The 25,205-nt window shown below is 44.7% G+C and overlaps 11 protein-coding genes across 11 annotated transcripts; 8 read left to right on the plus strand and 3 right to left on the minus strand.

Moving 5' to 3' along the window:
• Positions 1 to 282: 282 nt before the first annotated feature.
• Positions 283 to 2,598, plus strand: N7506_005304 (CRAL-TRIO domain-containing protein; the record flags this gene model as incomplete). Its single annotated transcript, XM_056954598.1, has 6 exons — positions 283 to 1,221; positions 1,277 to 1,318; positions 1,374 to 1,473; positions 1,522 to 1,953; positions 2,029 to 2,089; positions 2,175 to 2,598. 6 exons carry the CDS (start codon positions 283 to 285, stop codon positions 2,596 to 2,598), a joined length of 1,998 nt encoding a protein of 665 aa, XP_056813487.1.
• A 494-nt stretch (positions 2,599 to 3,092) lies between these two features.
• Positions 3,093 to 4,289, plus strand: N7506_005305 (putative acetylornithine deacetylase (ArgE); the record flags this gene model as incomplete). Its single annotated transcript, XM_056954599.1, has 1 exon — positions 3,093 to 4,289. One exon carries the CDS (start codon positions 3,093 to 3,095, stop codon positions 4,287 to 4,289), a length of 1,197 nt encoding a protein of 398 aa, XP_056813488.1.
• A 698-nt stretch (positions 4,290 to 4,987) lies between these two features.
• N7506_005306 (2-deoxyribose-5-phosphate aldolase) lies at positions 4,988 to 5,771 on the plus strand (the record flags this gene model as incomplete). Its single annotated transcript, XM_056954600.1, has 2 exons — positions 4,988 to 5,202; positions 5,276 to 5,771. The coding sequence occupies 2 exons, from the start codon at positions 4,988 to 4,990 to the stop codon at positions 5,769 to 5,771; spliced, it is 711 nt and encodes a 236-aa protein (XP_056813489.1).
• Positions 5,772 to 7,028: 1,257 nt separating this feature from the next.
• Positions 7,029 to 9,104, plus strand: N7506_005307 (transcription factor domain-containing protein; the record flags this gene model as incomplete). The annotated part of the gene is made up of 5 exons (XM_056954601.1): positions 7,029 to 7,046; positions 7,094 to 7,687; positions 7,738 to 7,803; positions 7,905 to 8,913; positions 8,971 to 9,104. 5 exons carry the CDS (start codon positions 7,029 to 7,031, stop codon positions 9,102 to 9,104), a joined length of 1,821 nt encoding a protein of 606 aa, XP_056813490.1.
• Positions 9,105 to 9,947: 843 nt separating this feature from the next.
• On the plus strand, positions 9,948 to 10,676 carry N7506_005308 (uncharacterized protein; the record flags this gene model as incomplete). Its single annotated transcript, XM_056954602.1, is given in 4 exon segments — positions 9,948 to 10,075; positions 10,087 to 10,144; positions 10,234 to 10,336; positions 10,360 to 10,676. The coding sequence occupies 4 exon segments, from the start codon at positions 9,948 to 9,950 to the stop codon at positions 10,674 to 10,676; spliced, it is 606 nt and encodes a 201-aa protein (XP_056813491.1).
• Positions 10,677 to 10,681: 5 nt separating this feature from the next.
• Positions 10,682 to 12,014, plus strand: N7506_005309 (efflux pump antibiotic resistance protein; the record flags this gene model as incomplete). Its single annotated transcript, XM_056954603.1, has 4 exons — positions 10,682 to 10,714; positions 10,949 to 11,170; positions 11,269 to 11,305; positions 11,359 to 12,014. 4 exons carry the CDS (start codon positions 10,682 to 10,684, stop codon positions 12,012 to 12,014), a joined length of 948 nt encoding a protein of 315 aa, XP_056813492.1.
• Positions 12,015 to 16,643: 4,629 nt separating this feature from the next.
• On the plus strand, positions 16,644 to 17,127 carry N7506_005310 (hydrophobin family protein; the record flags this gene model as incomplete). The annotated part of the gene is made up of 3 exons (XM_056954604.1): positions 16,644 to 16,899; positions 16,963 to 17,036; positions 17,101 to 17,127. The coding sequence occupies 3 exons, from the start codon at positions 16,644 to 16,646 to the stop codon at positions 17,125 to 17,127; spliced, it is 357 nt and encodes a 118-aa protein (XP_056813493.1).
• Positions 17,128 to 18,525: 1,398 nt separating this feature from the next.
• On the plus strand, positions 18,526 to 18,984 carry N7506_005311 (uncharacterized protein; the record flags this gene model as incomplete). Its single annotated transcript, XM_056954605.1, has 2 exons — positions 18,526 to 18,643; positions 18,716 to 18,984. 2 exons carry the CDS (start codon positions 18,526 to 18,528, stop codon positions 18,982 to 18,984), a joined length of 387 nt encoding a protein of 128 aa, XP_056813494.1.
• Positions 18,985 to 20,447: 1,463 nt separating this feature from the next.
• On the minus strand, positions 20,448 to 21,884 carry N7506_005312 (Ty1/Copia family ribonuclease HI; the record flags this gene model as incomplete). Its single annotated transcript, XM_056954606.1, has 7 exons — positions 20,448 to 20,879; positions 20,907 to 20,966; positions 21,135 to 21,254; positions 21,399 to 21,502; positions 21,530 to 21,710; positions 21,758 to 21,785; positions 21,841 to 21,884. The coding sequence occupies 7 exons, from the start codon at positions 21,882 to 21,884 to the stop codon at positions 20,448 to 20,450; spliced, it is 969 nt and encodes a 322-aa protein (XP_056813495.1).
• A 339-nt stretch (positions 21,885 to 22,223) lies between these two features.
• Positions 22,224 to 22,564, minus strand: N7506_005313 (uncharacterized protein; the record flags this gene model as incomplete). The annotated part of the gene is made up of 2 exons (XM_056954607.1): positions 22,224 to 22,425; positions 22,548 to 22,564. 2 exons carry the CDS (start codon positions 22,562 to 22,564, stop codon positions 22,224 to 22,226), a joined length of 219 nt encoding a protein of 72 aa, XP_056813496.1.
• Positions 22,565 to 23,792: 1,228 nt separating this feature from the next.
• On the minus strand, positions 23,793 to 24,013 carry N7506_005314 (uncharacterized protein; the record flags this gene model as incomplete). The annotated part of the gene is made up of 2 exons (XM_056954608.1): positions 23,793 to 23,961; positions 24,000 to 24,013. 2 exons carry the CDS (start codon positions 24,011 to 24,013, stop codon positions 23,793 to 23,795), a joined length of 183 nt encoding a protein of 60 aa, XP_056813497.1.
• Between the last annotated feature and the right edge of the window lie 1,192 nt (positions 24,014 to 25,205).

The following is a 25,205-nucleotide window of genomic DNA, read 5'->3' on the forward strand; positions in this document are numbered from 1 at the left end:
GGGATCGGCGCTGCCCCTCTCCAGGGTCTGCCTGTTGGCCAGATTTGTTGGATCTCGTTCAGCTGAGAGTAGAAAGAAAAGAGGTCCTTGCGTTGCAATTTCACTCAGCCTAGTTTGACGCCGAGGTACGGAGTATCCAATTTTGAGGATGTGAATATTGGTTTCGAGGGCCGAGGCTGGCACGTTCATGTGGGTATCCCGTCGCCTTGAAGAAGGGCCCAATGCCAGGTATGAGTGATCTTGGTCACTGTTCTGAAGTCAGAAACACGCCTTTATCGCCCCATGGCTCCCATCAATAAGCTCGCAGGGCACATTGGCCATCTCTCGCCTGATCAAGAAGCGAAACTGCTCGAGTTCTGGGCCATTATCTTCACTTCCGTCGCCTCGGTGCTATCGGCGGTATATGAAGTCCCGATCCCCGAGGGTCCTCCGAGTAAACTGTTTGAAACCCTGGATAAAATCAATGAACCGACAGTGGACGCCATTACATCCGCACTGAAGGGAACAACCATACACGAGTCAAACGAGGCTCCCTTCCAAGGCAATGGCGACACCAACAGCCACACCAACGGGGAACCTAACGGAGAGGAGCCGGGAATCAACCCTCATCGTTCACTGGACAAAATTGAATCGCTCATGAATGAAGATGCCAAGACCACCCTCATGTCCGAGATGGCGAACCGCAAGGTCAAACCGGAACATTTTGCTTCACTCTTCGCAGATCTTCGTAGGCTTGGGGTGCAAGAGTCCGAGATCAAGTCGATGGAGAATATTCTCTCACAGATGACACCACAAGAGATGTGCTTCGCGATTTTGAAGATGGTGAAACAAGAGCATCCTGACAGTCTGTTGCTGCGTTTCTTGCGGGCCAGGAAGTGGGACATCGGCAAAGCGTTCTCAATGATGGCCTCTACTATCCTATGGAGAAAGCAACTGGATGTCGATGATGAGATTCTACCGCATGGAGAAGAGTACGCGCTGGAAAAGTCTCGTGGTAAGAGCGCGTCCGCGAAGGAGAAAAAAGACGGAGCCGATTTCATCAAACAGCTCGAGATGGGCAAGAGCTTCCTGCATGGGTTTGATCGGGAAGGACGTCCGGTGAACTACGTTCGAGTCAAAATTCACAAGCCTGGTGCGCAGAGTGAAGAAACTCTCGAGCGGTACATTGTCCATGTCATCGAGTCGACGCGACTGATCATTGCTCCTCCAGTGGAAACAGGTGTACGCGCATTCTCATCCCAACAAAGAAATGATGCTGGCGCTGACATGGGCACAGACCATTGTGTTCGACATGACAGGATTTGGGTTGTCTAACATGGTAGGGTCCTTACGTGAAACGATCCAAAGATGCAACGCCGCTGACTTTGGGGCAGGAATATGCACCTGTAAAGTTCATCATCAAGTGCTTCGAAGCCAATTACCCGGAATCCCTCGGCCTGCTTCTGATTCATAATGCACCATGGGTATTCTCCGGTAAGCCCGAACAACATCTATTTCTGGAATGATAGGCTGACGGTGTAGGAATCTGGCGACTCATCCAAGGATGGATGGACCCCGTGGTCGCTTCCAAGGTCCAATTCACGCGGTCTGTCGCAGATCTTGATAAGTATATACCACGAAATCAGATCCCCAAAGAACTCAAAGGTGACGAGAATTGGAGCTATAAATACATCGCGCCGGTGGAAAACGAGAATGCAACAATGAAAGACACAAAGACCCGTGACTCACTCATGTACGACCGCATGATGGTTGGCATCCGGATGCTCGCAGCCACAGCGGCTTGGATATCAGCCACCACACTGAACGATGGGATGGAGGAAACTTCCAAAGTTGAAGAATTGAAATCCAGACGCAATGGGGTGATCGAGGAATTCCGTGCCAACTATTGGAAGTTGGACCCGTATGTTCGAGCACGGGCGCTCATTGATCGAGATGGCATGCTTCTTCCCGGGGGTGTGCTTTCAAGGGACGATATCAATGGCCAGACCAGATAGTTAGCTCTCTAAATCAACTTGACCAGCTTACTAGAGCATCTCTTCGACTCTCTGGTATTTGAAGCTCGACTTCTTTTGGCGAGGCCGCATGAGATGTAATTCAGTTCTGGCAAAAGTTATCACATGGGTCTCACTAGGCTGGTAGAGCATCTTCCCACCGATGTATTACTAGACGTGTAGCCAGACAGACGAGGACGGACATATTCGCGATCCGAAAAGTCGATCCCACGCTGGGGTAGAGAGCACGCGCACTGTGACGAATGCTCCCATTGTTGGCTGGAGCGCAATTCTCGTCCCTGGGGAGGTGTTTGGCCATCATTGGCATTGGGCACAAGATATCGATCCCAGGGAAGCTCAAGGTATTAGCATGCGACAGTATGGAGAATTGACACAGAAACACATTTCCGAGGATGAGGATGACTGGGATACTCTATCAAGCAAAACAGGAGGAAGCTTCCCCAAGGAAGCGGCTGTACCGCATCACCGCGTTCCACCGCGGACGTCTGTCCGTGTGTTGGAGGCCCGTGGAGAAGGCCAAGGAGAAAGTCTCAAATTTTGGTGGAACTTTGGAAGCCTACCTCAAGTCAGAGATCTCCGCATATGATTGCTTGTCGCGGTTGCTGAATTTGAGATATGATGTTCGGTTGGTCTTCGAGAATTCGAGATTGTGTAGATGAGTGTGAGAGGAACGGTCACTGAACTTCGAGTGCTGAGTTGAGTGTTGAGTGCTTCGCCCGAAAAGGAAATATGTCCCGGTCCTGTTTGGGGCACGGACTGTGCTTACTAAGAATAACAGTGAGTCCCGTGATTGGTTGTTTCACGCGTTATGTCGGCATCTTCCATCAGTCGACCCCGTGGACTTGTCTTCTCGTCGGAGCATCAGTGGACAGCGCTCAACTTCTCTCGCCTCTAAGCTCGTTGTTCGCCAATCTAAGGGTTGAATTGGCACTACTGACTCACAGACACCCGCAGATCTCCGTCCGGACAGCCAATGCCCCGCCCCACCGATTGTGTTCGCGGACGGCGCGTGTTGATGGAAGGCGCGCAGTCTAGTTGTTATAAGCGCGACCGCCATGTTTGAGATCTAGCACGTTAAAAATGTCTTCCACTACACCTCAATCGACGACATTCGACTTGACAGTTGAAGACTCCGTGGGTCTGACCCAAATTCTCACCCAAATCGATTCATCAAATGTGACATTGTCAACCACCCCGGGGGCTGGAGAGGCACGGATCGCGGACTTCTTGGTAGATTGGCTCAATCTCCGCGACATCGAGACCCACAAGATTGAGACTGTTCCCGGTCGCCCATCTGTCGTTGGTGTGATCCGGGGATCGGGTGGTGGAAAGTCGTTGATGCTGAATGGTCACATTGACACAGTCAGCTTGAACAGCTACGAGTGCGATCCTCTCTCGGGGCACATTGCCGAAAAGAACGGACGCCCAGCCATTTTTGGTAGAGGTGCTCTGGACATGAAGTCCGGTCTCGCTGCCGAGATGGCAGCCCTTGCACACATCAAGGCCAATAAGATCCCCCTCCGCGGAGATGTCATCTTCGCAGCCGTTTCCGATGAAGAGGATGCATCTCAGGGCACACAAGACCTCATTGCCGCTGGCTGGCACGCCGACGGTTGCGTGATCCCCGAGCCTACAAACCGTGTTCTCATCAATTCCCACAAAGGCTTCGTCTGGTTTGAGATCGAGATCCTGGGAACTGCTGCTCACGGCTCTGATCCAGCATCTGGCGTGGACTCTATCCTGCAGACTGGGTGGTTTTTGACTGCGTTGGAGGAATATCAGCGTGAACTACCTGTCGATGACATGATTGGGCCTGCGTCATTGCACTGCAGTCTGATCAATGGTGGTGAAGAACCCTCCTCATATCCAGCCAAATGCACGGTGACCGTTGAATTCCGAACGGTCCCTGCGCAAACCGATAAATCCCTTCGGATCGACCTTAGCAATATGCTAAAGGAAATCGCCCGAGTCAAGCCAACCTTCCGCTTCGCAGAGCCTCGGTTGACTTTATCCCGACCGTCTCATAAGCTACCGGTGGAGCATCCTCTGGTCCAACAGACAGCAGAGATTGCACGCGAGGTGTATGCCAATGATGTCTCTATCGAGAGCATGGCTATTTGGTGCGATGCTGCGCTCCTCAGCGCTGCGGGTACTCCGACCATCGTGATTGGACCGGCGGGTCAAGGGTTGCACGCGAAGGAAGAGTGGGTGGATATTGGAAGCATCCGGCAAACGGAGCAAATTTTTGTTCGCCTCATCTCCAATTTCTGTCAATAAAGAGAATAACATTCTAAGCATTCTAATTTAAAAACAAAAATCAGGGTTTCCTAACGTATATCTATATGATCAGCATCTCGCTAGCTCATTTAAAGCTGAAGGTGTCCTATCAACCTGGAATCCAAGAGCTAGAGGCTCCTCTTAGGGTACCTTCGCTTTCCTTTCCCATACGTTTGTTGCTGGCTGAGCATGAATAACAACCTTGGAAGTAGAAGCTGATGAGTAACTAGAAATGACGACTACTGGTGACGGGATTTTCGGCCTAGGTACAACATCATTGCCAAACACTTGACGCCCAGCCAAGTATCATGCCCATGTTTATGCCGAGGGTCAGTATCGATGCGGAGGCAAGATGGGTATCCATGGATGTTCCCGGCGGCAGGAAAAGGCAAGTCGCCAAGCGGACCAAACGAGGTCTGATCTGTTCCGGTGGAAATGTTGCCTATTTCGAAGGGTCTGACGTTGCCCAGATGGTAAGCGGACCCACTTCCCAAAAAGGTATTGATTCCACCGGAATGAGCTGTATGAACTACAGAGTACAGAGAGTTCACGTACTACAAAAGGACATGGTTATAAATACCTGGGTCATCCACGTCAGCTTATCCCATTTTTTCGATATTATTCCAACTGGATTCAGAAAATCATCGCTTCATTCACCCATTCCAACCTTGATCTGTGATCAAATACCCGCTGCAATCATGTCTGACCACACAATTTCCGTGACTCTCACTCAGATTGCCAAGATGATCGACCACTCTCTCCTCCACCCAACCATGACCGACTCTGACATCTTCTCCGGTCTCCGAACTGCCAGAGAGAGCAATGTTGCCACTGCTTGCGTTAAGCCGTATCTCATTCCCCTCGCAAAGAAAGAGCTATCCGGCAGCGACGTCCAGGTCTGCCCTGTGATCGGGTTTCCTCATGGCAACAGCACTACTGAGATCAAGGTCAACGAGGCTATTGCTGCTGCTGAAGCCCGGGGGTAGTGAGATCGATATGGTTATCAATGTTGGCAAGGCGCTTGGGGGTGACTGGGAGTATGTCTCTCAGGAGATTGATGCCATCAACCGCGCTGTCGTGAGCCGTGGCGCTATTCTCAAGGTCATCTTCGAAAACGATTATCTTGAGTCTGAGCACATCATTGAGCTCTGCAAAATTTGTACGAAGCTTGAGGTTGCCTTTGTGAAGACCTCGACTGGCTATGGCTTTGTGAAGCAAACCGATGGCTCCTACAATTACCTCGGCGCTACAATCAAGGACCTCAAGCTCATGCGCGCGCACTCCGGTCCCGGTGTTCAGATTAAGGCTGCTGGTGGGGTTCGCACTCTTGATGATCTACTCCATGTCATGAGTATCGGTGTCACTCGGATCGGAGCTACGGCAACAGTCGCTATCCTGAATGCTGCCAAGGCCCGAGGTATCGGTGAGCAGCCAGTGACCGTTTCTTTTCAGCCTATGACTGAGAAGGCAGGCGGGTACTAACGCTGATACACTTATCAACCTTTCAAGCTGCAGGGTTGGAGGTGTATCCGTCGTCCTTCTGGGCAGTGTCACTCTCACGGTTTACTTTTCATCAATTGCTGTCGACATTCTTGCATTCGCAGGTTTCACCTAAACATCACCGGGGCACTCTGTTGGGTAGCTTTTACCTAGGCTTGTAAGCCTTTGCACCTACCTATGGAACAAACAGTTCGAGGGATTCAATGCCTGATTCCTGGAGCCTTCGTCTATCCTAGCTATCTCCAGGGCTAACTCCCGGGCTATGAAGAGAAACCTTGGAACTTGAAAATTTTTAGTGTCTATCTTATCACCTGCTCATGTCCAAAGGTGTAAACTCATATTTCGCTTGAAACCTCGGGAAGCGCAAATGTAGACATAGATCTTTTTAGGGGGGATATATATATATATCACTTAGTGGGTGCCTACCTACGTGGGGAACTGCAAGTGAATTTCGATTCTGAGGGTTGGAAAATAGCCAAGTCCAAATGGAGGCGAGCTCACATACTTTGATTTGATAGGTATGGACCAAAAAAAAAAAAAAAAAAAAAAAAAAACACACACACATCTGGGCATGCAATGAAACAATCTGCCTTGTAAAAAAAAAGGGCGAGGGAGTAGGAGCTGCCCACCTGCACCTGGGCAGGTGGGCCGGATGACTGATGATCTCATTACTCAGCGGCTCAGGGACTTACTCCCCTTCCAGGGCTATCACTCCGAGGGTCCCGAGTTTTCCAACTGGATCTCAGAGAAAAATTGGGAAGAATTCTATTGAGCGTATTCCAATGAAACCGCCGACCAGCGAAAGAAGCAGATTTGCCAATCATTGGAAGCCTGACGGCTTTGTGGTCTAACGCTCGCTGCCCCGTCGCCTATGCGCTCCGCATTTGACGGCGCCCCAAATTGAAAGATGGCGGCACAGGGGAAACGGACGCGAGTGGGAAGAGCATGTGAAAGATGCCGACGCCAAAAGCTCAGGGTGAATGCTGTCACGAATTCGGAGACTTCTTCTATTGCTGCGCGATGCTAAAACTTCTGTAGTGCGACATCCAGCGTCCGTGCACTCTTTGTGTACATGCAGGGTCAGAATGTGAAGCAGGGCCTCGAGATCAATTCCGGGAATTTCGATCTCCAATGAGTGAAACGAAAAAACGGCCCTGTCGTCAGCGGAGTGCATTGAGTAGACACCATGACCCCGAGAGCATCAGACATGTCGGCAGTCAGCCTTGGTCAAGCTCCACCATGTCCCTAGTAGCAGGGGTATGTGCAAACTCAAGAGACAGAGTTCTATCGCTGATAAGTCACAGGCATTCGAGTTGCATGATTCCGTCACACCCGATACTTCGATGACGACAGCTCTTCCTGGAGGTCAAAAAGGACCTGCGACTGGAGTTTCTGACAAGCCCGAGCACCTAGTACGGGATCGACGAGAGCAACACTATACAGCAAACCCACTGTTGCAAGAGTCAAAGTCGCTGACAGCAGAACTCCTTTCTCTGTTGCCCTCTCGAGATGTAGCCGCCCTTTTGGTCGATACTTACTTTGATCGGATCCACTGGTTCACGCTTATCTTCCATCAGCAAGACTTCAGAGAGAACTGGAAGAAATTGTACGACTACATCCCCGGAAGCACAGAGGCGGCCTCCCCGCACCCGCACCCCGGCATGGTCAGTACATTCCTGGTAGTCATTGCTATTGCCCTACAGTACGCCGGAAGCCACAGAAAGCTAGTACTGCGAAGCCACAATGTGGATCCCAGTGCATTGAAGGAAAATATCTTGGCTCTCATACGGTCCAAATTACTGGAAATTGTGTCCTTCCAATCCATCGAGGCTGTGCAAACTTGCGTGCTACTGGGAACCTATTACCTCTACCACGGAAGCCCAAGTCTTGCATGGCCGGTATGCGGGTGTGGGCTCCGCCTCGCGCAAGCTTTGAAATTACATCGCAGATTGCCAACCACCGGTCCAATCTCCCAACAGCTACAGGGGCAGATCGAAACGCGCAAGCGTTGCTGGTGGGCTATTTACGAGATCGAAACATTCTGTTCAATCTCATACGGCTATCCACATGGAATCGTCGACACCGATTGTAATGTGGAGCTATTGAATCCTCTAGCCACATCCGGAGGTCAACCTCCCCCCCAGCTATAATGAAGGGCATATGTGTCCAGCCAGCTTGCTATCATATAAGTACCTGATGTCTAAACTCTCAGTTATCTTGAAACAGACCTTGGCCGATCTCTATGGAATTGGTTCCCATCATTCTCTTACCAGGAAAGAGGCGGGGTCATCGTTGAACTTCATAGAGCTCATTCGAAAAGTTCCCACGTTGGATGATAGACTCGAGAAATGGAAGGGGGAAATTCCCGATCCTCTTCGTCTCACCTACTTCAACCACACAAACTACGCATGTGGAGAAGAAATGGATCGTGATATTGGCGCCGCAGGCCCGGGGTTTGAGAGTCATATATACCAGCTTCAGGCACTTGCTTTGGCTCTTGCGTACGAAAACGCAAGGATTCTAATCCATCGGCCCTTGGTGTCTTTTCGAACAAAGCTTTACCATGACCAGGGATCTGTGGGTGCATCTGATTCTTCCAAAAGTCCAGCTCTCCTATCATTGCAGGCCTGCCGAGGCGCCGCAATGAACACCTCACGAATCGGAGACTCGCCAATATTTGCTCTCGCTGCAGAGACATATGCCGCAGCGTTTATCAGCATTCACACATTCACTGCCGGTGTTATGCTCTGCGTGGTGACCAGCATCGAAACCTTTACTCCCGAGTCACAAGAATCCAAATTGGGACTGCGTCGCTTGCTAAGTATGCAAGCCCAGCTCAAGTCAAAATCACAATGCACATTATCTTCCCAAGGGCTTGAAATTCTAGAAAGACTCACTCGGTTGGTCATGGAGAAAGAGTTGAAGGAGCTGTTAGCCCCAGGGAGCGATGCTAGCTTGGGAGCTGGGCTTGGTGCACAAATAACACAGAGGGACCAGCAACGCGACCAACAGATTCAGCTCGATGCGCAGCTAGCTGAAGGCATGAATGTGACTTGCCGGGACCACATGCCCGAAGTGGTCGTAGACACAAATGTTTTCCAGGCCTTATCCGACCTTGATCAAGGTATGCTGGTCAAAACGTTGCTGTATCGTAAACAAGAAAGCTTACATTTCCCACTAGTGCTATTTACCCAGGAGCTTGATCCCTCTACAGATCCTTTCTTTTATGATATGAACATGTCTAACAATAGCTTTTCCCAGGAGCAGGCGTGGATCTGGGGTATGGACAAACCTGCCCAATTGAACGAGGAGTGATAATTCCAAGCAACGTTTCATATCCACATTTCACTGCTTGTGTACCTCCACATGTACATTATCTTTGCTCCGTGGAGGGTGATGAACGAGGTCCGCCATTGATCTCAAGATCGCTCAATCGCTTTGATCCACCGAGAAACCCGACACTACAGGCGATCGCATTGCTATACAAAATGCTGCACTTAGCTACCTGTTGTTCACTAGACCTTCCTACTCAAAATCTCCCTGGAGACATTTTCTTTAAAATGCCTGTAGTTTTATTGATGGATGGAGTCTGACGCAGGTTTGTTCTTATGGCAGAAGGAAAACATTGCGGAGACCCCTAGGTGGGTTTTATTAACGGAACTTTGGAACCAGCATTGATAATGACATATGATGTAATTAGGATCCATAGATTGGGACGAATACTATGTATCAGATAACAACACAGGTATTTTGATCTAACACAAGTAGGCAGCTATACAGGGACAGAGACCTGGAGGCTTCTAAGGTCAACCTTGGAAATTGATCTATGCCAAATCGGGTATGTATTGGTCCAATGAGAACAGGCTGCACGTCTGTGCTAGTCCAAAAGAGGTAACTAATCACCCAATGAGAAGCCTGGAATTCACTTTAGCATCGTCAACCTTGGAATATATCAAAAGTGTCTGTAGTGGTTGATCAAGCTATTTTTCCTTTGCAAATAAAAGGTGCTGAGTGAACATCAATTTTCTCAATTCTAAATATTTTTTTTTTAATTCCCGAGGTTTTTTGCTACAAAGTCAATCGCCGTACAGTTCGTCCGTGTTGCACTGCTTGCTCCCTTTAACTTCCCGTGACGCACGCATATATCGCCGCATCGAAATGGCACAGGAACAAGACCATGCACCCGAAGAAATAATGACCGACAAGGCCAATGGGAATCTCCAGCAAGCCGCCAATCATGGCCAATGCGAAAATCCAAGAGGAGATATGGCTTCGGAAGGCCCAATGTATCCAACAGGACTGAGATGGTCTTCATCTTTGTCGCTCTCTGCTTGACAGTCTTCTTGGTCGCTCTAGTTAGTATTCAAGAACCAAATAATCCGAGCTGATCGCTTTTTCTTCTTCTATTGTTACACAGGCTAACGAAGATTAATATCATAAACAGGACCAAACAATCATCGCTACCGCGATCCCGACCATCACCTCCGAATTCAACAGCGTGGAAGACATTGGATGGTATGGAAGCGCCTTTCTTCTCACGACCTGCAGTTTCCAACTTTTTTTTGGCAAGTTGTATACTTTACTCCCGATGAAATGGACTTTTGTTGGAGCCGTGTTGATCTTCGAGATCGGCTCTGCTATCTGCGGCGCCATCCTAACTCCGTCGCCCTTATAATTGGACGAGCTATTGCTGGAATTGGAGGAGCTGGTATCTTTTCTGGGGCGCTCATAATCATCGCTAAGTCCGTACCTCTACCAAGGAGACCCGCGTTCACGGGAATCATTGGTGCCGTATGGGGCATAGCAAGTGTGGTTGGCCCTTTACTAGGCGGCGCTTTCACAAGTGAGCTTCTCCTACCCCTTTTGCCGTCGCGATCTATGTTTTGACCAAAATGAAAAACTATAGCTCATGTATCTTGGCGCTGGTGCTTCTACAGTACTACACCCTTAAGCCTCCATTTTTCTCATCGTGAACTAATTTGATTCTAGTTAATCTACCAATTGGTGCGGTAGCCATCCCATCTATCGCTGTCTTTCTATCTCCGCAGCTTCCAGACCAGCGCCTGAAGCGGACTGCTTGGGGCCTGCTGAGTTAATTTGATCCCATTGGAACGATCTTGCTTGTCGCGGGTACTGTTTGTCTTTTGATCGCACTCCAGTGGGGCGGGAGCCAATATCCCTGGAGTGATGCCCGTCAAATAGTGCTATTGACTGCATTCGGTGTGCTGATTATCGCGTGGGTCGTGGTGGAATGGCGACTTGGCGACAATGCCACAGTGCCGTTTCGTGTTCTCCGCCAACGTACAGTTGCATGTTCGACCTTCTATATCTTTTTTTGGAAGTGCATCATTCATCTTGCTAATCTATTACTTGCCAATCTGGTGAGTTCTCAAATATCTCTATTGGCGAGGAGGTGATCGTAGATTAATATTGAGAGTGGAACAGGTTTCAAGCAATCAAAGGTGACTCTGCAAACCAGTCGGGGCTTCATATTCTGGCAACCGTTTTGAGTGTTGGTAAGTACAAATGATACCCCACAACTTCATTCAGCTACTTACAGCGGATCAAGTGGTATTTGCCATTGCAGGTGGGGTAGGCGTCACCCTTGTCGGATATTACACCCCTTTCATGATCGTAGGATCGATGGTAATGGCTGTTGGCGCGGGCTTGCTTCTTCTATTCAAAGTCGATACCCCCTCTTCGATGTGGTACGCGGAATGTGATCATCCCATCCACCGTTCTTTGCTAACAGATTGCAAGCTTGGATTTCAAATTATCTTTGGCGCAGGAGCTGGTATTGGTCTTGAGCTCCCGAATATTGCCGTTCAGACAGTCCTTCACGAAAGGGACGTCTCTATCGGAACATCTTTGGTGGTATTTGCTCGCTCTCTTGGGGGCGCCATTTTTGTATCTGTGGGGCAGAATGTTTTCAGTAACCACATTGTCTCGGGTATGATCGCGCGGGTTCCTGAGCTAGACCCATCCATCATTCTCCAGGCAGGAGCAAGCCATCTTCAGCGAACAGTGAGTGAAGCCAGCTTGAGCTCCGACGGCTATTTAGTGGCTCGTGTCTTGGAAGTATACAACGATGCCATTATTCAGACATTTATTGTCGCCTTGGCCTTGGCGTGTGTATCTGTCATCGGTGCAGTCGGTGTTGACTGGCAAACGGTGAAAAATCCCCCCAAGGAGCACACTTCCACACTGAAGGCTCCGGGCGAATGAAATCTTTTGTTGGTTTCAAGATTTATGCAGGAACCTGGGCAATCCTGGAAGTTGAGTTCACTTCCCGAGCTCATCCATGCATCCGCTGCAAACATACTCATGCGGGTGGTGGTTATGATGGTGGAAATCATGGAAAAGATAGGTAGAATGGATTCCAAGGTTTGAGTTTGTTCAAAATTAAACAGAACTTCCAAGACTAGAACGTGTTTTTAATTCTCAACGCTGCAAGTGCTGAACGCCAAATATATGTAAAACCCAATTCTAATGAGTCATATCGGTATTGAGAAACTCCCAAAACCAAGAATCAGAAGCCAATTGAAACTTGGATTGTTCGAACTCACTTTCAACGCTCCCGATTTGTGCCACAGGACTATCCAATTGAGACCGATCCTCGCCCAATAGGTCGGAACAATCCGGAGCTATATCGAACGGTATCTGCATCTCAGTCGAGGAGCCGCTATGAGAACCTGTCTGTGTGTGAACGGTAGGTAGCGTCTGTGCGGGAGGTACTAACGGCCATTGACCGTGTTTAGAAAAAGACCTCCACGCGTTGAGCCTTCGTGCAAAGTACATGTAGCTTCCGATTCCTGGGCGTGAAGCCACACCTTCAGCTGTGGCATAATAAGAAACGCCCTGCTCAGGGAGCTCCGTTCATCCGTCATGAGGAGACGCTTTGAAATGACCAAAAGCTGATCAATGCGTGTTTCTAGACGGGGGTGATCAACCTGAATGGATCCATTCCACCTCGATGCGGACACCTTACTTGCTCTATCCAATTTCATCAATATGATGGCGGCATATATCAAGCGACCACCGTATATGTGTGGTGGTAGAGCAAGCATTTCGAGTATAGAAAGATGGATAAATGTATCCAGAAGACCATGTGCAGCGAGGGCCATCTCACGAAGCATGGACAGATGGGATGAGCTCGGATCATTAGTATCGAAGAGGTGGCACGACTCCAATGACTTTGCAAAAAAGGGGGCCTTGAACTCTTCTATGTTGTGATTGACATGCAATGCTAATTCATGCATATACAATGAGCTGGCAAATCTGCCAAATGCGACCAGAGCTAGTACATACGCGTTTGTCAATTTTTGTCCATCAGAAGACGAGATCAGTAGTATATTGAAGAGACTCACATTTTTCGAGTGGATTCAGTTTCCCAAGAGGTGAACAATCAAATTGAGACTGAAACTCCTCAATAATCCCAATGTTGCTGGGTCCCGTAATGATATCGAGCTGCCAGGGTCGCTTAAGCATAGCCTCTGACCGACACAGTGACAAAGACGTTCTGCGCTAACAAGCTTGCAAAGAAAGTCATCTGTGGCAGATGATTTGGCGTGCTGCAACTCATCCATGTAGTCATCGAGCTTCAGGTTCCAGGTAATTGGACTGGGACGTCTCAATATTAAAGAAAGACTAGCATTCCATCAGTTCATCGAGCCACCGAGAAGATATGTTGGCAAGCTAAAAGAAATACCTCGCAGATAACAATAAACAGCCGAGCCAGGCTCGCTGTGCTTCTGTCCGACCCCACGTGTGAACGAACAAGCCAAGTGAAGACTGTGATGATTTAAGACGGTCCAGCCCAAGGTCTATGGCCATAGTCAAAGCCGCAGAGGCCAGTTGATTTTGATTCATCTGGGTGTAATCTTCAGGTGCTCTGTACCAGAGCGAGGTTACTTGCAGTGCTTGAATGAGTTCAAGTGACTTTTCACCTTTCATGATCGCAGTCTCTATCAGGAGATTTTTGACGTCGATTGCTAACTGCCTTTGTTGATTTATAGCGCAATATCCAGCCGAAGCGACACTGAGTATGGAAAGAAAAACCAATGGCTTATTCTTACGCGCATTTTCAGCCGTCGTTCGGGATGGAAAGACGACAACGGGGCAACTAGGGGCGAACTCCTCAATGTACCGATTGAAAACTTGTTCTGCTACTGTTTGAGTGAAGAAACTGTCGATCTTGGAGTCTATTTGGTTCTTAAGAGGTTCTGGTAGTTTGTGAGAATCTGGCTGTATCAGTTAAGAGATCATTAAGAAAAGTATTAGTGGAGCAAGGGGATTTAGGTGGATATACATATTTCGAGATCGGGGCACTCACACGGACTGATCGGACTTGCCCCCTGCAGAAAAAACGGAGATGCATCTGACTCCAAGCTAGAGTCAAGGGGAAGCGCCCTTTTTTGCGACCGTCGGAACATGCGGATATTGTCATATGTTGCGTTTGTGATGTCTGGGAATGCCCGTGCCGGCTGGTTGGAAGAGGGGCAGGAAGATCCTGGATCCCTTGCACAGATGGGGGACCTGCGTAGTCTAAATTACCACCATGACCTGTATGGCTTTTGTTGTCTGTATGGACTACAGGATGGATGTTGATCCCATCGGTCAACGATGTTTGACGAGGAGCTCCCCTCTGGGATTCGTGCTGCACTTGGTCATGCTTTGCCGATGGCCGAGGGGCGGCAGCAGCTAAAGGGACTGGGGTATTGGTTCGACTGAGGTCCAACTTGAACTTATGGAAAGCCATCGAAACATGTCATATAGTACACTTGAAGAGGTAGGGGACGTGTTATGAAAAGTTGCAAGATTAGTAATTTATCAGACAGATCCTCAGGCAGGTAGTTGATTACATAAAACGAGAAAAAGCTTGAATAACTAGCTTCCAGCTCCCAACTCTTACAACCGGTTCAACAAACCTCCGGGCTTGGCACACCTGAGATGAAACCAAGTGTCAGATAGAGTGAAGGCTTGTAAATCGTGGTGTTAAAAGTCCTTTGAGAACCTCTTTTTTCTTTGGTATATATATTGTTTCCGGTCTAATCTCAACCTTGGGGGGATAGACTGTTTGAGGTTAGGTGATCTTGTGTGGACAGGGTTGTTGTTCCATATGGCCCCTAGGGCCTAATTTTCTCACTAAGTTATTGAGCAAACAATTGCTGCAATTGCTGCTGCTGCTTTGTGTAACAGTGTGCGTTTGCGCTGTCGTATATAAAGATAGTTGGACGGAGGTGTGCTGCCTCATTACCCACTGCTTTCTCAAATATAGGTTGATATTCGTATTTAAGAATCGGCCAGTGAAGGGAAAGAGAGAGTAGTAGAATAACGAAAAAAACCCTTGATAGTCTTCTCGTCCTGTGCGAATGGTGGCGGAGCTGCACCGTCCCCAGCAGGGGCCAGCCCAGTCACCACCAAGCTGCCAGTTTCACTCCTAGGTGCGATGGCGGGAGATGATTCTATTAGGCCCAAACTGCGTTATTTCATATGAATGGACTCGGACTCTTTTCTGTCTCCAGGAGAGTTCATTTCCTTTTGCAGCTCCAGTTAATTAATCTACATGCGGATGGAAGCCTCCATCAGGATAAACATTTCGACTCGTTCTTGTCCCGTTAGTTCTCTATAGCTAGTATAGTATTGGTTGTAAAGGAGGTAGAGTATGTAAGAAAGATGGATGTAGAGATTAATATTATATATTTATATAACCTACCTAGTATAGTGGGAAGAGCGCGCTGGCGGTCTGACATCGCAGACAAGACGACGGGGGTGCTCAGTGCTCGGCGGGATCAGGGAGCTACGCAGGCCCCCAGGACTACCGGAATAGGAAAGAGATACTGTTCTTGCGAGAGATGTGGAATGCTTGAATTGCTATGCTAGGGGATTGGGCCTAGAAATACCCCTGGGATGCCTGAGGCACACCTGAGTACTGGCGCGGTTTCCCCATTACACTAGGTACTTGTCAGATAAAAAATGTTCTACTTATCTTTAGATCTAGAGATAGTAGACTGCACAGAATAATACAACAGTATACCCCTTAGCTATACTTCATCAGACCTGTAGCCTACCTAATCCCTATAAAGCTTATGATTCTTTATAATCTTTAGTCTACACAATCATAGAATGGCTAGAAAAATATCGGTAGTGACTATCAAGAAGTTGGTACCTAGGTATGAGGTAAATATAGGTGGAAGCCAGATGCAAGACTTGAAAATAAATGGAAGCGATGTCACTCCTGTAAAACAGCTATACAATATCAGGATCATTACTTGAATTTTACGTACTAGGCGTAAGCATGACAGACGACATACCTTCTGCTTTATCCTGGAGTATGCGATCAACAAGTTTCTGTAAGGATATATGTTGTTGCAGACAATTCTATCTCATTATGAATGCTGAGTCGGTCTGAGACATTTTGTAGAAGCTCCAGGGCTAAATATTGTCTATGAAAGAACATGAATTTGTGACTGTCGCTAGCTTCTTCAACAATTTAAGCTACACGTTAATAGAACCATTGATTGTCTTAGAAAAGCACATTGTGCATTGGCCCTGAGCCGATGCAAGGAACATGTAATCAAGTGTAACAAATACGAGTAGTGGTGTATGGTTGCATTTGGCATACCAGATTCTTAAATTGAACATTCCAGAGAGACCTTGGCAAGAGCTCCTCGTTCGGAAGAAGAAATTTAGCATATTTTGTCCCGATTCAAGGTAGCCATCCACGTCACGAAAACGAAGGTCAGGGGTCAAGAACCAGCCTATAAAAAGAAACTCACATCGCGTAACTAATAACCCCCATCACTCGTTACTTCAATAACTCTACAAATCCGTACAACAATTCAAATCATCACTATGAGAGTCACTACTGTCACTACTTTCCTAGCTCTTGCCATATCCGTTGCTGCGATGCAGTCAAACAAGATGACTATGGCAACTGCCAAGGACCAGTGCACTACTGGTGACATTGCGTGCTGTGACTCGAAGGAGGCCCTGTCTGCTGACGGTGTTCTGGGTAACCTTCTCGCCAAGGGTGCGATTAACGGTCTTCTTGGCAATGATGATTCCGCATGTGCTAAGACTAGCCTACTCGGCGATGTCAACGTCCTCGGTATGGATGCTCTAACCTGTTGTGATGACCACGAATTGGCCTTTTTTTTTTAACGTTTTATAGCTTCCACCAACGACTCCGAGACCGGACCTGTTTGCAAGAACATCATTGCTTGCTGCCCTAAGGGTAAAGGAGATGTAAGGCTAAATTCCCCAAACAATGTAAGCACATTTGGAAGCTGATGATGGTTGATATGTTTAGTGCACTGCTATCGATTCCTCGGAGTAATTATCAGACCTAGGCAGAAAAGTAAATTGGTGGGGACTGGTTAGTTTTGGTATGGCTTCGAAGTGCTATCGCCCAAGTGGAAGAGTAGGAATTCAGTAATAATTTACTTTTAATCAAAGATTTTGGTCAATAAGACGGAATAGTAGGCTTTCTGAGGTTACGGATTGACATAATAGGACCTGGGAATAGTACTATAAATAGTATAAACACATCTTAACTCCGAACTTCCAAGCTTCCAAGCTTCTATAAGTTATACCTCTAGGTACGGAACCTCGGAAGCCCCTGTATCAATATGTTTGTTAGTTACAATTCTAGGATCTATATTGTAGCTCTTAAACACCTGGGCACTTGACTTTGAAGCTAGCGACTCCAGGAAACAAAAGTATCTATCAAAAATATATTCTGTAGACCTTGGAACCTTCCAGCCTTGAAACTTTTAAATTATTCAATATCTCTATCATGTAAGTTAAGGCCTGGTATCTATCCGTAGATCTACCTACCTACATAGGTAGTACTGAGCTGAGGACTTTATCTTGAAGCCTATCAAAGTCCAGAGTCGGGGTTAGATTGGATCGTGTGAAAGTCTAATCGAGACAGGGGGCCGTTTCTCATGAATACAGCCCTGGATTTGATGGTGGCTGTTAACCCCAATGAATTTTTTATCTTTGTGGGCCCTAGGGGCAGCTCTAAGACCCAGGAAGTACGCTAGCTAGTACGAACCTATCTAAGTCTCACCTGTCATCCAGGAATATGGACTGAGGCTCCAAGCTTGGACCTCAGGACGGAAGGGGGTTGAGGGGTATCTAGTCGTAAGGTTGGAATGTAATATGGCTAGACAGTATGTGGTCGAAATTAGTTTGCCAAGTCAATCTGACAAAACGTAAATACGCAGTGATGTTCAGCAATCTTTGGCTTATTTAAAAAGTTTAATAAGTTAGATTTACATACAATAACACACCCTCTCACCTCGTTGTACTCTGCTATAGCAAACGTCCACCAACCAATGTTTCACATGAGAAGTTTTTCTTTATCAAGGAAAGAATGAGAAGCCAATATAACCATTCAAATACTACTCTCTTAATTTCTAGAAAGGGGTTGACGCCTCTATTATATAGAATCTTTGGTATTGAGCCAGAAATTGTACATCTGTGGCGTTAAGCTATGAAGGCGGAATAATTCAACATACTAGCCGATTGAGGCTTGGCTTACAAGCCAACTATGCAGAAATTCTAGCACCATCAACAATACTTGGAATGCCACGATGGCAAGGTATCTTCTAGCCCTGAGCGGCTTACTTCGTATAAGTTATTGCTACTGACCGGCCAAACAAGAGATAAACCAGCATAACAATCTATCACCTTGCTGCTATCAAAAACTTTAATCTCCTGACTGAACAAAATGATCCCAACCGTTCGAACTGTTATTGCGCTTGGATTCGGCCTTGGCCTTTTAGCCGCTGTGAACGCCAGCCCTTCGATGCAGATCGGTGAGCTCGAAACACAAAAAGTGGGAGAATGTAAATGACCCTTAAAATTCAGTCTACCAGCTTATCTTACATGAAATATATTTGCTAATTGACTCCATGTAGGTATCTCTTGGTATTTGCCTCAGCTGCACGCTCCCCCGGAGACCTGCAATGACGTCGTCAATATGCACCCTGGTCTTGACTTGGCTACCTTCCTGAAGCTAAACCCTGCGATTCACCCTTACTGTGAGAATATGCAGCTCGACGAAAAGGTTTGCATTCGTGCTATCCAGGAGACCGACTGCCCAAAGTTGGCAGAACCTAGCCCAAAGCCATGGGAAGCTAGTTCCGTTCCGAAGCCTCAGGAAACCAGCTCTGCCGCTTGGCATTAATTGAGTTGATATCTGATAGAACATGCAACGTCTTTCTCTCAAAGGCCCTTCTATCAACGGCACTTCTGATCACTCTGAGTGTGTCTTGCTTACTCCTGTGTTTCTCATGTTTTATGGATTGGGATGAGAGGCATCTTTATGTACTGAAAAATATACTTTACTTATTTCAGACTGATTTTATCTTATCCATCAATAAAATAAAGGAGATTGGTAATAGAGTATTATATTAGGCAAAATGTAGGTCCTATCCACTTCCACAATCACAACTTTTCGTAATCAATTTTATATTAGCCGATAGCTGAGGACTAGATATGTTTGAATGTTTTCTTTAAATTACAATTGACCCTCTTATCATGGAGTTATAAGTATTTAAAGTTGGTCAAATTTCGCGCGGTATCCAAGTTGCGGGATACCTTAGGCCATGGTGCTAATCGTATCCGAATTTCTATTATATGCACTAACTATATTCGAATTTCTATTATATAGTTTTCTTGGAAGGTCTACAAGATCGTAGGCAGGAAGAAAAGGAGGCTATTCGAATAATAGGATTGTGCGTCTAAAGAGAAAGAAGGAAAAAGAGAGAAGCTATAGAGGAGCGAGAACTAATAGGCAGGAGTAGACCTCGCTAAACGTGGGTTTGGGTTGGGTTTTCAATTTCCTTACCCGCCTATGGGTAACCCACCGCGGGTTTTGGCCTTGATGAACCCGCCTATGGGTTCTTGGCGGGTACTTGCGGGTTGTCTAAAATACCCAAAAACATGTATAAATTGTGGATAAACCTGATTAGTTATCTAGTGTAATTTTAGTTATTTATTTCTGTTACGCTTTTGAGTGGATATTATATTGAAACAATAAACGCTATCGACCTGGAAATATATATTCTCTATATGTAGAATACTGCTTCTATCGTCTTACTTTATATAATTAAAGGGATTATAGATCATATTGATGATTTTATATAAATTTATTAATTGAGAATCTCTTGGAAGGTCTACTAGAACGTAGATAGGAAGAAAAGGAGGCTATTCGAAGAATAGTATTGTGCGTCTAAAGAGAGAAGAAAGAAGAAGAGAGAAGCTATGGAGGAGCGAGAACTAATAGGCAGAAGGGTCACGGTCACGTGATCTACTAACAACAAGAACTCCCTTTCAACATCCTCCACGAGATTATCCATCCATCTCTTCGAAAAAGAGCCCCCCATAAAGCTAGCAATGATGTAAGAAAATGTAGTATAATATTACCAAGTTCACGGGTAAGAAAGGGTAAAGAGGTAAAATAAAAGGTGCATCTAGGGTTCAGGGAATAAGCAAAGAGTGGTCTAATAAGCAAGGCAAAGTGGATTGTATAGGTAGAGCGCGTAATATTAGGTGATATCTCGATTAGGAAATAGAGGTAGTTTCGCAAAGAGGTGTTTAATCGTTAGGAAATCCTTTCTAGAGAGAGGAGGAAGAAGCGATTTCTTCTCATACGAGTGAGGAATCTAGTGAAAGGATGTTGGTGACGATATTTTCTACTGACGAAGTGCTAGTATGGGGTTGTGTCGGCGAGTTGCTAGTATGGGGATCCGTAGTATGGAGAGCTGCGGAGGTCGTATTTGTACGAAGTATATCGTCAGGAAGCTTCCTCAGATTGAATATGGTTACCCAATGTTGAAATAGGATGTGGGCGAGGGGTTTAGTGAAGCTATCTGCTGCCATTTCTGCCATGGGGATCTTTGTAAAGACGATGTTGCTAGCTTTAACTTCTTCCTGAATCTTATAAAATCGTATAGAGATATGTTTTGTATTCGTATGAAAAACGGGGTTTTTAGTGAGTGCGATAGCTCCATTGTTGTCTGCTATGATTTTGACAGGTTTGAAGATCTGGATGCGAAGCTCAGTGAGTAGGCGGGTAAACTAGATGGCTTTCTAGGTTGCGAGGACCTGTGCGATATACTTGGATTCAGTAATTGAGGTCGCAACGTAGGGTTGTTTTTTAAAGATCTAGGAAATAGGTCTTTCGTTGAATATGAAGATGAAACTGGATGTAGAGAGGGCACTCTTGGAATGAGAGCTAGACCAGTTAGCGTTGGAATATCTTATAAGCTCTAAATCTCGATATTTGGGGATAGGATCTGGGTCTGCTAATTTAAGATCGAGCATGTTATATACTCGATTCTTGGTGTCGTAAACAGTGGCGGGACCCTTGGTTAAATAATATCGCTTATTCACAAAGAAAATATATAGGTCCTTTAAGCCTTGTAAATAGTGGAAGATCTTTTTGAGGGTAGCCTAATATTGTTCGTCTAGATTAGTTATAAAACGAGCTAATTTGATGACAGGGAATGAGATATTAGGGCGGGTAAATACTATTAGCTAAATGAAAGTTTCAATCTACTTCTAGAACCGTTTGACATCAGTTTTGGATATAGGAACTTTAGCCGGATTCACGACGAGAATTAGCCTCTTATTTATAGGAGTAGAGGTGCTATTTAGGTTAGTAAGACTGAATTTTACTAGGGTTTTAACGATGTAGTCCTCTTAAGAGAGATAAATCCTTTTTGGACGACGAATGATGTCTGTTCTTAGAAACCGCTTGACTTCTCCTTTGTTAGTGAGGTCGAAGTGCTTTACGAGTTTAGTTTTGAATTGTGCAATAAGCTTTTTGGCTGGGGAAGTGATAAGCAGGTTATCGATGTAGATCAGGACGTAAATGGGGCTATCTTTAGTAAATTTGATGAAGATAGACTGATCTGATTCTAATATAGTGAATCCTATTTTGATCAGGATGTCACGAAGAAGTAGATATTATTCATAGGGTGCCTATTTTAGATCATTTATGTTTTGAAGAAGTAGGCCTATCATCCCAGGAAATCACTTGTATTCTTTTTCAGGAAGCTTAATATAGACGGACTCCTTCATTTCCGAGTTTAAAAACGTAGTAATGATGTCAATATGATGAAGGGGCTATCTATTTTTAATTGTAATGGCTGTGAAGACTTTAAACGATATAGGCTTTGAAATAATAATATAAAGTTTATGAAAGTCGATGTTTTTAACTTGATTAAAGCTACGGCAGATTAAGTAAGCTTTGTAGATGCTATTGTATTTAATTGTCTAAATCTAGTGAAGGGTAAAGGGTCGTTTCTGACCCTTTTCACGACTAACGATGTGCTAGGTACTATTCTTATTGTGGCGTTTTAGCTTCTTTTTTGTAGCGATAAGTTATTTATTGTGTTTAAGGTAGGTCATAGCTTGTTTCTAGATGTATGGGATGTAATCGGGGTCTTTGGGTCCTAGTTTGGAGGGTTTATCCTTGTTGAGAATTGTAGAAATGTAGAGTTTTTTGGTGGTATCAGGATTGCTTATCAATATAGAGGTAACGTTAATGTCTATCTTTATGTGCTTTTTTAGATGTTGCAAAATTATAGGGGATGGTAGATTAATTGTTGTGTAGTGGATTCTATGTGAGGGGATTGAAACGAGAGTAATCAAATAGTAATATCTTAATAAAATAGATACTACTTTCTTTTTAGACAGATACTACGCATCATACGTCGGTTCTCCACCAAAGATATCAATAACGATCTACGAGGGAACATGATTGGGTAAAGACACTGTAGACGGGCGGTTTGATACAGTTTTAGCACTTGTAGGTATAGTTGAAGTAGATGGAGTGGCCGCTATAGTACTCCCTTGATATTATCCCTATTACATTTTAGCAATCCGTTTAGATTGATATAATTGAGAAACTGAATAAACGTCACTTCTACTATCTATTTGTGCCTCTCCTAAAACCTCTTCGCTTGTAACCGTCAGATAAGAAGGGTAAATTCGAGGCTTCAAAGCCGTTTAAACTAGCGGAGGGAGCGGGCGTGTAGGAATCGACAAGGATTGAGAACGCAGAGGAATTAAGGGCGATTTGGACCTTGCAGGAATCAAAAGAGGTCTAGGAATCACAGAATTGGCAGATAGTTAACTATCTATTAGAAAATCGATAAGAACAAATCTTGTAATCTCTGTAAGAGAGCGCTTAGATAGAACCAAAGTAAATCGATCTCTATGTATTTGTTCTCCTAATTTAGTGTTATATTGGGGCTTAGACAAGCTAGCTTCCTTGATTTTATTAAAAACGATATTGCGAGAGTAAGTTATCTTCTTTGTATAGATATTGTAGATCACATAGCGATTCCCAATATTATAACTGATCAAACGGCCCTTATTTATATAGGAATCAAGCTTGTCAACGCGCTATTCTTTATCAATATGATACCAAACCTGGCAGTCTAATACCCAGAGATAAGAGATATACGACTTGTAGCTATGGAAGGCTTCATATAGGGTTATGTTGATTTGTGAATGGTACAATCAATTGATTGTATGGTTTATTCTTTGCAGAATAAGCAACCAAAGATACTTTAAAAGCTAATTTTCGACTATTATAGTGATCATAGGTTTCACCAAATATCTATTAGACTATTCAACAACGCCATTTAGCTACTTTATATATAAGGATGTTGAAGACATAACAATACCATAATACTCGTAAAAAGCCTAAATAGGCTTATAAACAGAGGCATCGTCTCCCTAAATCTGTTTGACCTTAATCTTAAACTACTAGTCTAAGAAGCTGATCACTTTTTACAAATTTAGAAGGATTTTAGTTATTGATTTCATCGTAAAAACCCATATATAGCAGAAGATATCATCAGAAATTGTCATAAAATAGGTCTCGCACTCGTAGCCTATATGGGAGTAGGGTCTCTAGATATCAAAATATAATAAATCACCTAATTTAGTGCGAATTTGGCGCTTTTTATTATATAGAAGCTAATAGCTTTTGGCGCTGATATAGAGAACGCAAGAGTAGGTGATACCCTTACCCTTTTTAAAGGTCATCCCAATTATATTGTGCTCTATTTTACGAACTCGATCCTCGCCAGTATAACAAGCACAGCGATAGGCCAGATTAATTGAAATGGGGTTATTCTTGCGCTTCCTAATAGCATTAATATCTGTAGAAGCAACTATGTTTACCGCGTTTGTGACATCTTGACTGTTTTAGACCTAAAAACCATCTTTTAGACTATTGATAAGATCCTTAGATAAAAGTAGGTTGATTGAGGGCGAATAGATTGCTTATGTAATGCGAATAAAGTGTTTCACTAAGTCTAACAAATCTCCTAGATATTTAAGCTAATAGTGGTCTTTAATGAGGTCAACAATATATAGGTCCATAATTTTAAACCTATTTTTACGTGAGAAAACAGCCTTTTTGATATTAAAGCTGATTTAGTAATCTTGTTTGTTAAGTGCGGAGATAGAGATTAGATTATTGTTTAATTTTGGGGCAAGTTAGACCTCTCGAAGAAATAGTTCTCCAAGATCCTGAGCTATAGGATCCTAAATAGACAAAACGACATCACCAAAGCCCTTAATAAAGAAACGCTAACCTGTTGTGGTAATAACGGGCATACAATAAGGCTTGAAATTAGCAAAAATCGACCAGAAAGACATCATATATTTAGAAGTACCAGAATTGATCATCTAATTAAATTCAATAGACGATAATAGAGAAATAATAGTGTTTTTCGATACCTAAATACTGACCTATTATGTCCAAAAGTTATTGTAATAAGCGAATGTCAGATCGATAACCACCATATCGACCTACATACCATACGTAGAAGGAGCTTTCGCAGATATAATGGTTGTCGTATTCACTAAATTGCCAGAATTGCCAGATTTCTTCTTCTTTAGATAGCAGTTTTTAGGCTTATAAATTCCCCAAGACTTGTGATACTGATAATAACGAGTATTCTTATTATTTTTATACTTTTCAAGCTTTGGGGGAGTTGATCCCTTATCCTTATTTTTAATATCCTTTTTATTATCCTTGGATAAAGAAGTATCTAAAGATAGTGGAATATTCCTCAAAAAGATCCCGGTGATTATTGAGTTCGTAAAAGGAAGATTTGTTGACTTGTTGTTGCTAGAATAAGTGTATTAGATCGACTTATTAGTTATTTTGGAAATATAGAATTCCTAATACATAATATATACATTTGTTAATTTAAATATCTAGATAAAAACATTGTAGCGGGGATTTAATATAATTACAATTATAAAAGCTATATACTCCTATTCAAAGAAGACCTTATTTAATATAATAATCTCTTTGTAGTCATAAAGCGCTTTTTAAAACTTGTTTACAAAGTTAGTAATATTACTACCCTTATAACG

The sequence above is a fragment of the Penicillium brevicompactum genome (assembly GCF_028827555.1).
Source record: "Penicillium brevicompactum strain IBT 35665 chromosome Unknown utg000003l_segment0_segment0, whole genome shotgun sequence".
In the NCBI taxonomy this organism is placed as follows: Eukaryota; Fungi; Ascomycota; class Eurotiomycetes; order Eurotiales; family Aspergillaceae; genus Penicillium; species Penicillium brevicompactum.